The 13,770-nt window shown below is 49.9% G+C and overlaps 1 protein-coding gene across 4 annotated transcripts in view; it reads left to right on the top strand.

Annotated features, from left to right (window-relative positions):
- Positions 1-13,084, top strand: part of LOC119336451 — a 30,897-nt gene extending 17,813 nt beyond the window's left edge. For all 4 annotated transcript variants that reach the window (XM_037608483.1, XM_037608485.1, XM_037608482.1 and 1 more), the window contains exons 4-7: positions 11,468-11,614; positions 12,157-12,280; positions 12,413-12,702; positions 12,796-13,084. In XM_037608483.1, coding sequence (XP_037464380.1) covers positions 11,468-11,614; positions 12,157-12,280; positions 12,413-12,702; positions 12,796-12,888 — 654 coding nt within the window. In that variant the 3' untranslated portion in view covers positions 12,889-13,084. The remainder of the gene's footprint in view (positions 1-11,467; positions 11,615-12,156; positions 12,281-12,412; positions 12,703-12,795) is intronic.
- The last annotated feature ends 686 nt before the right edge of the window (positions 13,085-13,770 follow it).

The following is a 13,770-nucleotide window of genomic DNA, read 5'->3' on the forward strand; positions in this document are numbered from 1 at the left end:
TGAACAACACTGAGTTTGGAGAGATAAAAGCCATGTTGTGCTCTAGTTTGGGCCTTCGTCAGGAAATCCGCCAACTGTAACTCGGAAGGCACATACTGAAGAGCAATAACCTGATCCTGCACACCAGCGCGCACATAGAAAGCATCAACACCAATATGCTTGGTGAGCTCATGCTTCACAGGATCGCGCACAATGCTAATAGCACCTGTACTGTCAGATAAGAGCAGAGTCGGTGTAGTGACAGAAACACCAAAATCCTGAAGTAACCACCGTAACCAAGTCACCTCTGCCGTCAAAAGAGCCATTGCTCGCAACTCAGCCTCGGCACTCGAACGGGAAACTGCAATCTGTTATTCGTCTTCCAGGCAATGACAGAACCACCAAGAAAAACACAGTAAGCAGAAAGTGAACGGCGATATGAAGGATCACTAGCCCACGTAGCATCCAAATAGGCCTGAAGCTGTAAAGAACTGGAGCGAGGAAAGAATAGACGGTGAGAGATCATGCCCCGAAGATATCGGAGAACACGAAGGAGATGACTATAGTGAACCGATGTGGGAGCAGAGACAAACTGACTCAGAATATGAACCGGATAAGAGATGTCCGGACGAGTGACAGCTAGATAGACAAGACTGCCAACAAGATGACGATAACGCGTCGGGTTAGGGAGAGGATCACCATCAATAGCACGGAGGTGAACATTGAGCTCCATAGGAGTCTCAACAATGCGCTCGTCAGTAAGAGCAGCACGAGCAAGAAGATCCTGGATATACTTTTCCTGGGATATAAAAAAGCCATCAGAGGTAGAAGAGACTTCAATCCCAAGAAAGTAGCGAAGAGGTCCAAGATCAGACATAAGAAACTGTTCACTAAGACGGGCCTTTACAAAGGCAATATGCTCGGGGTCATCCCCAGTGATGATCATGTCATCAACATAGAGAAGAAGAAGAGTCCGACCATGAGGAGAAAGGTGAATAAACAATGCTGGATCATGAGCACTTGCTGAAAAACCAGCGGCAGTGAGCACAGAGGCAAAACGCTCAAACCAGGCGCGGGGGGCTTGCTTAAGGCCATAGAGAGAGCGACGAAGACGACATACCATGCCATCAGGAACAGAATACCCAGGTGGTGGCTGCATGTACACCTCCTCATGCAGCTCACCATTAAGAAAGGCATTCTTAACATCAAGCTGAGATATAGACCAGTGGCGTGCAGAGGCAACGACAAGAAGTGTACGAACAGTGGTCATATGGGCCACATGAGCAAAAGTCTCGTCATAATCACGACCATGCTCCTGCTGAAAACCACGAGCCACAAGACGAGCTTTGTGACGCTCAAGAGAACCATCAGAGCGAGTCTTAACCTTGTAGACCCACTTACAAGTGATGGGACGGACTCCGGGAGGAAGAGAAACAAGATCCCAGGTACCAGTGCGTTCAAAAGCAGCAATCTCCTCTGCCATCGCAAACTGCCATTCAGGATGAACAACAGCCTGACGATAAGAAGTCGGCTCAAGAACAGCAGCACCAGCGGTGGGAAATCCAAAGCGATCAACAGGCGGACGAGGACGAGAACGCAAGCCATAAGTAGGCTGAGAGGAAGATGATGACTCATCCACAGAGGCATCCACAGGTCGTGAACGACGAGTGTAATGCTGAGGAAAAGATGGAACAATAGGAGGAATCGCCAAGGTAGAATCGGGGGGTGGCGACGAAGAAGTCACTGGAGATGAAGGTGTAGAATCCGGTGACATGCTAGGCGAGGAGATAGGGGAAGATGGTGGCTGCAAATCGACTAGAGGTGGAGAAGCAGAGGGAGTGGAACGAATAGGCATAGGCTCGACGGGGGTGATAGGTGAGTCAAGAAAAGTGAGGAAAGAGATATCCTCCACTGAAAAAGTCGAGGAAGATGGGCGTGGGTAGAAGGGACGAGACTCATCAGAAGTCACGTCTCGAGAGATACGCATCCGACGACCGATGGGATCCCAACAACGATAGCCCTTATGCTCATCACTGTAGCCTAAGAAGACACTCAACAGACTGAGCGGTCAGTTTGGTGCGTTCGCGAGGGGCAAGAAGAACATAGCAAACACAACCAAACAAGCGAAGCATCGAATAATCGGGAGAACGATCAAAAAGACGCTTGAAAGGAACACCACCCTGTAGAGCAGCGGAAGGCTGTATATTGATAAGATAGGTGGAGGTGGAGACGGCCTCAGCCCAAAAATGAGGCGGGAGAGAGGTAGCAATCATCAATGCACGAGCCGTCTCAAGAAGATGTCGATGCTTTCGCTCAGCCACACCATTCCGAGCATGAGCACCAGGACAAGAGAATTGAGAGAGAGTTCCTTGCTCAGCAAGAACACCACGCAACATCTTAGAGATATACTCGCCAGCGGAGTCAGCAGGAAAAACACGAATGGGTGAAGAGAACTGAGTATGAACCATGGCAGCAAAACGCTTATAAATAGACAACATCTCACTACGAGAAGTCATGAAATAAAGCCATGTGTAACGAGAGAAATCATCTATGAAAATAATAGTATTTATGACCACCTTTCGAAGCGAAAGGAGCCGGACCCCATACATCAGAATGGACTAAATCAAAAGGACGCTTAGACACTGACTCACTATGTGAATATGGTAACTGAATCTGCTTGCCAAGACGACAACCCTGACACTCTGAAGAGACATCTCCCGAGACAGACCCCAGAAGACCTCGACGAACTAAAGACGACAACCGAGAACCACACAGATGACCAAGTCGATGATGCCACTGCTTGAAGGAACCAGTAACGGAGGCGACTGAAGCGGAGGAACTGGCGATGGTGGTGGTAGCGGAAGGAACATGAAGCCAGTCCAACTCCCAAAGACCTTGAGAATCACGGCGGCGAGGGCCAGCCCCAACCAGAGTGTGCGTGCGACGGTCTTGGACAAAACAAGAGTCAACGTCAAGGATGACGCGACAACCAGAATCAGTAAGTTGACCTGCAGAAAACAGATTCATGGTAAGTCGAGGAACATGAGCAACATTAGGAACATAATGAGGAAAGATTGCCTCTACTAGCAACAGAAAGTGGAGTACCATCAGCAGTGAAGACATGAACAGGAGAATCTAGCGATCGAAGAGAGGACAAAGTGGAAGAATGAGAAGACATATGAAAAGAAGCTCCAGAGTCCAGAACCCATGGGGATGTACCTGACTGTGTAGAGGGGATTGCTCAGTGCGGGAAGCATCAGTCACAGAATCAGCAGTACCCGTCGAGAAGAACCTGAAGCCGCGAGCAGACGCTTAAGTCCTAGAATATCCTGCTCAGTCAAAGCAATGGCTAAAGCTGTCGAGGTAGATGACGAAGTCCCTGAAGATGATGATCGCGCCTTGCGCAGGTGTTTCCACTTCGTGTAGCACTGGAACTCAATATGACCATCATTGTTGCAGTAGTCACAATGTGGATGGGGGCGACCTGAGCCTCCAGAAGGAGTGGGCAAGAGCGGCGGAGCACTCGAGCGAGAAGGGGTCGGTGCAGCAGGTGGAGTGGAAGAAGCCCGAGTAGCGAGCACAGAGGGAACCTCCAGCAAACCAGCACCACGTAAGCGAGTCTCCTCAGCACGAATCTTTGAAAGCGCCTCCATGAGAGAAATACGACCACGAGCAAACAACTGAGCACGCCGGGGCTCAAACTCCTTACGGAGCCGAGACAGGAACTCGTAGACGCGATGAAACTCCAAATTGGCCTGGACAGCTTGGCAATAGGGGCAAGAACGACAACCAGCACTGCGGAGAGAATCGAGCTGGCGCCAGATAGCAGAACTCTGTGCATAGAAGTCATCAACAGTAGAGTCACCCTGCTGAAGAGCATGCTCCTGACGGACCACAGAAAGGTATAAGGCATCACCAGAGGGCTCATAGCGCTGACGAAGACGGGTCCACATCTCAAAGACAGTAGGAAGACCCAGAAACACAGAAGCAAACTGAGGCAGAACACTAGCAGTGAGAACAGCTGCAGCACGAGCATCATCATCAAGCCACTGGGTGTAAACAGACAGAGCACCATGATACGTCTGAAGAGCCTCCTCATAAGCTAAAACCCTCTCATCATAAGCACGATCAGCAGCCTCATCAGCAAGCTTAGCCGCATCCTTGGCGGCCTGATTAGCATTCGTAGGAAGAACCAGTGGAGTCGGCGGAGTAGGGGCAACCGGAGGAACCTGACATGGCGGACAGCAGACCTCGCCAGAAAGAACACCCCAAAGACGGATGCCACGCATGTGAATGCGCATAAAGCCAGTGAACTCGGTGTAGTTAGTACCATCAAAGATCACCGGACAGCGAGGGACAGCAACATAGCCCGATGCAGCAGACATTTTTTTATCAACAGAATCTGACGAGAGAGCTTCCAATCGGGATAGGATCGGGGAGCGGAAGGCAGTCGATCGACTGAAGACCCACAGCAGCCGGGGTCGAAATCAGCAGCAGGCGGGGCCGGCTGGAGCAGGGCCTGCGGGAGTCCAGGGCCTGCGGCAAGGGAGTGATCAGGGCCTGCGGGACAAGATCGATCGGCGCCGGCTGGAGCAGGGGTTCGATCGGGAGGTATCGATCAGGGACCTGCGGGACGAGATCGAAGCCGGCGGGAGCAGGAGATTGATCGGGGGCCTGCGAGACGAGATCGAGTGGGGACGCTTCGAGCGGCCCGATTGGAGAGCGATCGGGATGTAGAGGCAGATCAAACGCACGAGTTGCAGTGTGCAAAAAATTGACCTAGCTCTAATACCAAGACACTGTCGAGACGAGCTTCAAGTCGTAGCACATTTATAGCGGCATCATCTTTGACGAGTGACTTGGTGGGGTCCAGACCTAGTTCAATTCGTTCTGTTTCTTGCTCGAAGTTCTGACAGAACTCTGCACAAAAGAAAAAAAAATGATGAGTCAGTAGCGACATGGTCTCCGAAGCTCTTGAGAATTCACTCAGATGAAAAAGGATACCTTCAAGCATGATGTACATCTTCTTTGCAAGGCCCCCAAGTATTCCTCCAGCTCATCCCTCTTTCGGGTGAGTTGGTCCACCTTGTCAGCCAAGAAAATTTTCTCCTCCTTCAGCTGAGCGGCCTCCTTCTTCACCTCCTCAATGACAGTCTTCAGGGCCGCATTCTCCTCTTCGAGTTTGCCGACTGAAGCTAGCTTTTTCTCAGCCGCTTCAGTCTTCTCTCGTGCCACTTTCTGCGCCCCCGCGAGTTTGTTGTCCTTCCTCTCGAACGCCTGCTTCATAGTGTCTAAAGAAATAACATTCTTCAGTCGTGCTTGGAGTTGACGGTTTTCACTACGCACATCTGTTAGAGTGGAATCACTCGGTTCAAAGGACAGAAAAGAAGAAATGACAAAGCACACAGTCAACGAAGTGTTACCTCCCATGGTCTTCACCTCCTCCTGAGCCTGCTTCAAGTTCTTCTTGGCAAGTTCTAGGTCCAGTTGGAGTTGGATCTTCTCCTTCTCCAGAGCAACATACTGAATCCCAAGTTCACAAGATTTCAGAGATAAACAAAAAGACAATTCAGTCGACGAAGAGAAAGACTCTCGAAAGTATTTCCTCTACATTCGAGTGGAGAAGAGCAAATCCAGATTGCTATTATCAAAAGTGTTCTAAGATCACCGCCGAATCAAACATTCGACGGCGGTCTCGGGGACTACACCCAGTGGGTGCACTCAGTGTGCCCCCACTGGACCAATTTTCCACTTGGTACGGCCTGCCTGGCCCGAGTGGAGGAGGAAAAAAAAGGAAAAAGAGAAAACAGCTTGTTCTTAGACCCCCGCCGAATCAAGCATTTGACGGCGGTCTCGGGGACTACACCCAGTGGGTGCACTCAGCGTGCCCCCACTGGATAAGTTTCCACTCGGTACGCCCTGACCGATTCGAGTGAAGAGCTCCAAGCAAAAAATATTCTAAGACCCCCGCCGAATCAAACATTCGACGGCGGTCTCGGGGACTACACCCAGTGGGTGCACACAACGTGCCCCCACTAGATCGATTCCCCACTCGGCGCGGCCTGACCGTTTCGAGTGGATGGAATACATAATAAAAAGAAAACACCCAGTGGGTGTACAGATTCAACAGAATCAATACGGAGAAAATCCAATCGGAAATCAACTTACTATCGCACTTACTTGGACATTTGCTTGAAGGGCTGTGTTGGCGTCATAAGCTAACTTGCTGCTCTCATACACCTCCTTCAGGCGCTGCATCATCAAACCGGCCTAGATCATAGCCTCCTTGGCAGCTCCTGATTGGTCCTCTGGGACATGGTGCAGAGTGAACGCGCTTGACGCAGGAGTTGGTGGCGCAGCTGGAGGGATCAACACTTGTGGTTGCGCAGTTGGACCTGAGGCTTGAGCAGTCGACACTAGAGGCTGGGCAGTCGACAGAGGGTCGACGAAGGAAACACCAACTCTAGACGAACCACCTGGCTCTTGAAGAACAGGTTCAGCCGGCGTGTGAGTCGTCTGGCCTGAAGGCACTCTCTTGGTGAAGCTTCGAGAGGTAACCGAGGCCCTGCCCCTTCCTCCTGTGCTCCTCGGAGGCTCCTCCTTGTCATCATCTGGGAGGTGGATAATGTCTGTTGGTGTTGCGGTCACTTGACAGAAATATTTCAGCCGACCATCAGGACAAATTAGCAAGACAAAGTAGAATGTGAGTTGGCCATACCTGCCTGAGAAGTGGTTGCGTCCTCAGTATCCACTTCAGCATGCTCATCGTCAATCTCCATGTGGGACGTTGCAGAGGTAGCAGCGCTGGAGTTCATAATTCCACTCGGTCAGCAGAAGCACGAAGGGCCACATCCAAAAGATAGAAAGTGAAGAGAAGAAAGATACAAATGATACTCATGTTGAAGCAATGGGAGCGGTAACCTTGTTCCTGGGTAAAGCCTTCCGAGGTTTTGGCGCGGCGGTCTTGAGCTGCTTTGCGGTCTTCTCGTCCGGAACAGGAGTGGTCGTCCGAGTGCGCTTGGGGTTCCTGCCACTCGACGCCGGGACCTTGCTCTGGCCTATGCTACGGTCTTGGTTCGCCTTAGAACGGCGTTCAGTGCGAGGAGGTGACTCAACCTCTTCACTGCCGTCCGAGCCTTCACTGTCATCTTCGCTGTCGTCGGCATAGTCCATGTCAGCACTGCCGCCGTCGCTCTCCATTCCTTCAACGGGTTGCTCACCATTCGGTACAGGTGAATTAGTGAACACCTGCAGAACACGAATGTCAAAGTCGGTTGATCTCCAATTCAGTTGCATATCTAAAGCAAAAGATAAAACACTCGACAAGTTATGTCTCACCTCTCCTGGAAGGTGCTCAGCGTCGAATGGCAGGATCCGTTTTGCTCCACGCGGATTGTCCTTGTTTCCAGTAATGCTCCGAAGCCACTATGCCACTGTCTCCTCTTTGACATCCTTCGGGTGGGTCTGAGCGGCGTCGTCTGCACCTGAGTACAGCCACATGGGGTGGTCGTGAGCTTGCAAGGGCTGTATGCGTCGACTGAGAAACACTTCCAACAAGTCCATGCCTGTCATTCCGCCCCGAATCAGTTCAATGATTGCATCAACCAAGATGGCCACCTCACCCTTCTCCTCTTCTACGGTCAACGAACGAGGGGCGCGGAGTCTGCGCGGAGTCTCTCCAGGGAGAAAGGGGGAAGACCAGTCGACGCACCCAGAGTAGGGACATCTTTGCAATAAAACCAGGTCGACTGCAACCCCCTAACTGACTCGGGAAAAGTCATGGGAGGGAAAGAGCTCCTACCCCTCATTTGGACACCCAAACCTCACACACATTTGGACCATGTGGGTTCTCTCATCAGTCGGATTGGCTTTCTTAACCGACTGAGATCGGCAGGTGAAGATATGTTTGAATAACCCCCAATGTGGGTGGCATCCCAGGAAGTTCTCACACATCAAAACGTAGGCAGCAAGATATGAGATGGTGTTTGGAGGAAAGTGATGGATTTGCGCGCCGAAAAAGTTCAAGAAACCATGGAAGAATGGATGGGGAGGAAGAGAAAACCTCTCTCCACATGGGTGAGGAGAAGAACTCGCTCGCCGTCGCGCGGCACGGGCTCAATCTCCCCCTCTGGCAACCTCCAAGATCCGGGAGCTATCAGGCCATCGACGGCGAGCCCCTCGAGATCCTCCGCTGTGACCGTCGAGCGCAACCAGTCCCCCTGGATCCATCCAGGCGGCAGTGCGGCTTTGGAAGTCGACCCCTTCTTGCCCTTGCCCGTCTTCTTAGCGCGCTCCAGCGCCTTCGTCTTGTCTTTCGCCATCTCCGTGGTGGCCGACGGGAGCGAGCGGTGCGGCGCTGCGCTACAGTGGGCAGAGCAGAGAGGCGAGGAAGAAAGGGGAAAAGTGGTGGGCACTATTGCACGCCTCGGCCGCATCACCCTTTATACCCGTGCGTCCGAGTGACTGACCTGTAGGCCCGCGCAATCTCAGCGCATCCCACAACCGGCGCTGGTCCGATACGTGCGAAAAAGGCGGAGCGAAGATCGAGGAGTCCCTCCCTGTTTGTTTCGTTAACCGCGCCGCAGCCAACCCGCGCTCTTCTCCAAAAAATTTCGATCACATCAGGGGATACACAAATCCAATCTGCTCAGTGCTATGCTGTTTATTTCACTCGGATATTGAAGAAGCCAGAATCGATCGAGGTGATTGACGGAGGATTTAACGACTTGCATACTTTCAAACCTCCAAGAAGGTGTCTTAGAGGCATTGAGTCGGGTCGAAATCAACTTCAATCCTTCTTCACTCGGTCCTTGATCCATCCGGGAGCTAATGATGATGACATGTACCTAGGGTAGGGTCGTGAGCCTGACCTATATGCCCTACCCAAGGACACCACATAAGAAGCCAAGGTCTACGAAGATACTGACTGGAATCATCACATAGTGTAATCCACGACAGTAGATCCACTCGGATACCCCAATTCCACTCGACCGTCATCATTCACTCGGAGTACAAGAAGCCACTCGAAGCACAGAAGACCTAGGGTCACCTCTAGATAGCAACGGTCGGTCATTCACCCCGCCGTCTTAAAGATCATTAAACGCGGGTGTTAGTTCGTGACATTATACTCTCACTGAACCCTTGCGTAACTGAGGGCTGCGAGGGGTCGGCGTACTCTATATAAGCCACCCCTCCCCTCTTGCACAAGGGTTCCCCTGTAACTCAACACTCCAATCAACAGAGCCTCCACGACACCAGAGACGTAGGGCTGTTACCTCCTCCGAGAGGGGCCTGAACTCGTAAATCCGAGTGTACAACCTCGCCGTAGCTAGGCACTGCCCTCTCCTACGTACCTCCCATCTCTACTGTCAGATCCGTTCCCACGACACTTGCCCCGCGGATTCCCCTGTCGCGCCCACCGGTTGGCCGCTTCGCCCAACTTGGCTGCCATGGCCGCAACCAACCCTGGCTTGGGCAGCAGCACCTCTGCACCAACCACGACAACCTCCAGCTCTGCTGTCAAGCTCGTTGCCTCGTCACCTTCGCCGTCTGCACCCCCCATGCTGATTGCACCGACGCGTGATCTGGGGTTGTGGTCCTCCGACGTGTTTGTGCACAGCATAGCCATGCGTGCTCGTCATGGGATTATTTAGCCGAACTGCCGCCGCCACTGATGTTGCCTCTTATCTCCCTGTCTCTGCTACCCTCCCCTGCTCGTGCTGCACTCCGCAACCCCACATGGTGTGCTGCGATACATGATGAGTTCAATGCATTGCAGGCTAACTGCACATAGATACTTGTGCCTCGTCCTTGTGGCGCCAACATCGCCACCGGCAAGTGGGTATATCTGCACAAGCTTAATAGATGGCTCTTTGGGTAGCAAGCTCACAGGGTTGTACGTGGCTTCACACAACATGCTGGTGTGGACTTTGGTGAGACCTTCGGTCCCGTGTGCGTCTCGCCATTGGCCGGTATACCAGCTTGATGTCTCCAATGCCTTTCTGAATCGGGCACAAGCTTAAACCCAAGGCCTCGGCTGCCTCTGGAGATCTCGTGTCTGATGCTACCTTCTACCGAAGTATTGCAAGAGCTCTTCTTTTTTTTTTTTGCGAAAAGAAAGGATTGTATTAATCAAGGAAGATTGTTACAATCCTTGTTGCAAGAGCCTTCAATATCTCACCTTGACACGACGGGACATTGCATATTGTTCAGAAAATTTGTTTGCACATGCATGCTCCACGAGATGCACACTGGGGGGTGAGATTGCTTCGCAATCTTCGTAGCACTACATCTCACGTCTTCAGCTTACTGGTAGCTCCTCTACCGCCAATGCCGCCTAGCACGGTGCTGATCGGGCCGGCTGCCTGGATACTCGCCACTCTACATCTTTTTTTTTGCGTCCATGTCAGCGACTTTGGTGTCATGGTCCTCCAAATGACAACCCACGGTTTAACGTTCTAGTGCCGAAGAAGAATATCGAGCGGTCCCCAATGCCGTGGCAGAGTGTTGTTGGCTTCGTCAACTACTTGGTGAGCTCCACTGCACCATCGACAAGGCCTCTGTGATGTTTTGTGACAGTGTCTATGTGATCACATGTGGGGGGTGTTAAGAATATTAGCGTATCACATGTGATCACGTAGGATCGTTTCCTTCCTAACTAACTCTCCTGGTCTATCTCTTCTTTTAATTGCGAGATATGAACTTGGAGGACAAATCTAGGCCTCTGTACTGTGTATATATGTCCCCAACATACATGAATACGATTAGCTGCACATTTTCTAAATGTTCCGAATCTACAGCCAGCATTATGCTATATGTGTATAACCACCATATCGAGACACCAGTTGGATATAGAAAAAGTTTCACCTAGAGAACACGAGAAAATACATGCAGTGTCATATTGGTACGTGGAGTACTACTACAGCAACAGAACCTTTTGTCCCAACCAAGTTGGAGTAGGCTAGAGATGAAACCTAACAGAAACCTGTGAGAACCTAGAAGAGAAAAGAGAAAGTACAAGTAAACAAAGTAAATGTACCGTATATTAGAGGAGAAAATTGCAAGCTAGAGTTTCTTTTTCTCTGGCGGTAGTAATGTGATCAGAACCTGCCACCTAGCCTCATTAATCTTGTTTCAAATGGCAGTTTCTGAGATTGCAAAGATGTTATCAGCTTTAGACTTGTATTGGCAACGCGGTATCCAGTAGGAGTCAAGCTGCATCTCTGCAAACTATTCTCATTCAGCTTAATTTGGAAGGTTAGGTTGAAATCGTGCTGCTCGAAGGCTTAGCACATCTCTGTTGGAACATTTTATTAGAATCTCTAGGTTCAACTTGTGCTTTATTGAGCTTTATGATTCCCCTTGTATTAAGGATTTCCTAAGTCCTAACTAGATGCTATGCCTTCTAGTTTTTTTTTCCGTTGATATATTCATTATGGTTGGGAAATGTAGTTAAATGCTGCTTCCGTTTTTCCTGCTTACTTTGTAGGAAGGATTTGCATTCTCACACTGCACAACATGCAAAGCTCAGTTCCATCTTCGAGTGGAAACTCTGGAAGATAACTCATGGCGCAAAATAAAGTTCCGGCTCTTCGTGGCAAGAGATGTTATACTTGGTTTTCTTGCAGTTCAAATTGTAAGCTCTAAGATTTGAAAATATTTCTTTTTTGATGCCTTTTCTTCATTAAATGAAATCCAATATCTTTGTTTCTAAAGATGCTCTTATTTAGTACTGTTGCACAACTGAGAATACTTATGCATAATAAGTCTGTATAATATAATTCAGAAAATGCCCCCCTGAGGCATTCAGAGTTACATTTTCCTACTTAAGTTAAACTATGAAAACACCAATCTATTGAATCTGGAATAGTAGTTGCATTATTCAAAATTTGCATATTTAGATCTTGAGTAAATTTGACGGAACTGCAGGTTTAATGTACAAATGATCACGAAATACAAATTGATACCACAGGTTTAATGTCAAACTAACACAAAATACAAATTGTTTTTTTGAACGGAGTTACTCTTATCATTGGCATTTCACTCTCCAAGCAATGTCAATGCACCTTTTATTTTGAGAATACACATACTGATGTACTATTAAAATATTAGGGCATTTTTTCAGTCCAAATTCAGGCAGGGGAAATAATTATTTGCATATATTTTCATTTTCTGCAGACTATTGCTATCATTAGTGCAGTTGCATACTTTCTAGACAGGGACGGAAGTTTCCGGAATAGTTTCAGTGATGGTTGGGATCGTATCTTGTCAAAGCATCCAATACCGTTCTACTACTGCATAGGTATTGGAATAACACCTTTCTGTCATAATGATGCATATGTACCATTTATAGTAGTCAGCAAAACTTTTGGTTACAGCAACATAAAACTGCTGTTATTGAATTAACCTAAGGTTTTATCTGTTGATGTTCAAGGGGTTGTGGTTTTCTTTGTGCTGCTTGGATTTTTCGGGTTGATAGTGCACTGCTCATCCTTGAACGACAACCAAGATCCGTGCTTAGCTGGGTGCCGGAACTGCTGCTATGGTTGGGGCATCCTGGACTGTCTCCCTGCTTCTTTGGAGGCCTGCTTTGCCCTGGTGGTGCTCTTCATCGTTGTGTTCGCTATCCTTGGGATTGCATACGGCTTCCTCGCGGCGACTATGGCCGTCCAGAGGATCTGGCAGAGACATTATCACATCCTGACGAAAAGAGAGCTCACAAAGGCAAGAGGCTGCCTCACACTGGTCGAGCTATTTCCCCGGGGCAGCATCATTCTTTCAGATTATGAATTCGGTTTCATTCTTTTGCGCATGCAGGAATACGTAGTGGAAGATCTGCATGGCAGCTACTCGGCCCCGAAGCTTGAGCCAGAGCATGAGGAGCGGCTGAAAATGCTGAAGCTACTGTAGGTGGCCCATCCGCATCAAGACCACTGTAAATCCCGCCTGTATTGCTGTGGGCCGAAAGAGTGTTTGGTGAGTTGGATCGACTGTGAAAGAAAATGCTGACGCGATTGAAACTTGTAGCTTTCTGAATTTGGTCCATGCACCTGGTTCTGATCTACTAGTTTTCTTATTCCACTACCTTGCTGTTGCACACATCACAGTTTTATGCTCCATACATCTTTCACAACAAAATATGTAAGTTTGAGGCTGGTCTGAAAGTCAGCGAAGACGGTTCTCGGGAGGCCTTTGATGAAGACATAGGCAAACTGCGACGCGGTCGGCGCGTGGAGAACACGAACTCACCGGGAAACACGCTCGCGGCTGAAGCGAAGATCGATTTCCACGTGCTTGGTGAGTTGGTGCTGAACGAGATTGCTTGACATATACTGTACATGGCGGTCATGTTGTCACACGTAGCTATACATGGCGTTCACGTTGTCACATGTGGCGAGGCGGCGGCTGACGAATCTTGGTGAGAAGTTGCCGAAGCCACACAGCCTCAACGACAGGCGTTGGCATGCCCTTGTACTCCACCTTGGTGCTCGATCGTGAGACAATGTTCTGGCATTTCGACGACCAGCTGACGTGGTTGGAGCCGAGGAACACGTGGCGTGGCGGCAGCCGACGAATCTTAGTGAGAAGTTGCCGAAGCCACACAGCCTCAACGATGGGCGTTGGCAATGCCCTTGTACTCCACCTCAGTGCTCGATCGTGAGACAATGTTCTGGCATTTCGACGACCAGCTGGCGTGGTTGGAGCCGAGGAACACCGCAAAGCCAGACGTAGATTTGAGGGTGTCTGGGCACCCGGCCCAATCCGCGTCCTAGTACGACGTCAAATTGCCAT

The sequence above is a fragment of the Triticum dicoccoides genome, chromosome 7B (assembly GCF_002162155.2).
Source record: "Triticum dicoccoides isolate Atlit2015 ecotype Zavitan chromosome 7B, WEW_v2.0, whole genome shotgun sequence".
Lineage (NCBI taxonomy): Eukaryota > Viridiplantae > Streptophyta > Magnoliopsida > Poales > Poaceae > Triticum > Triticum dicoccoides.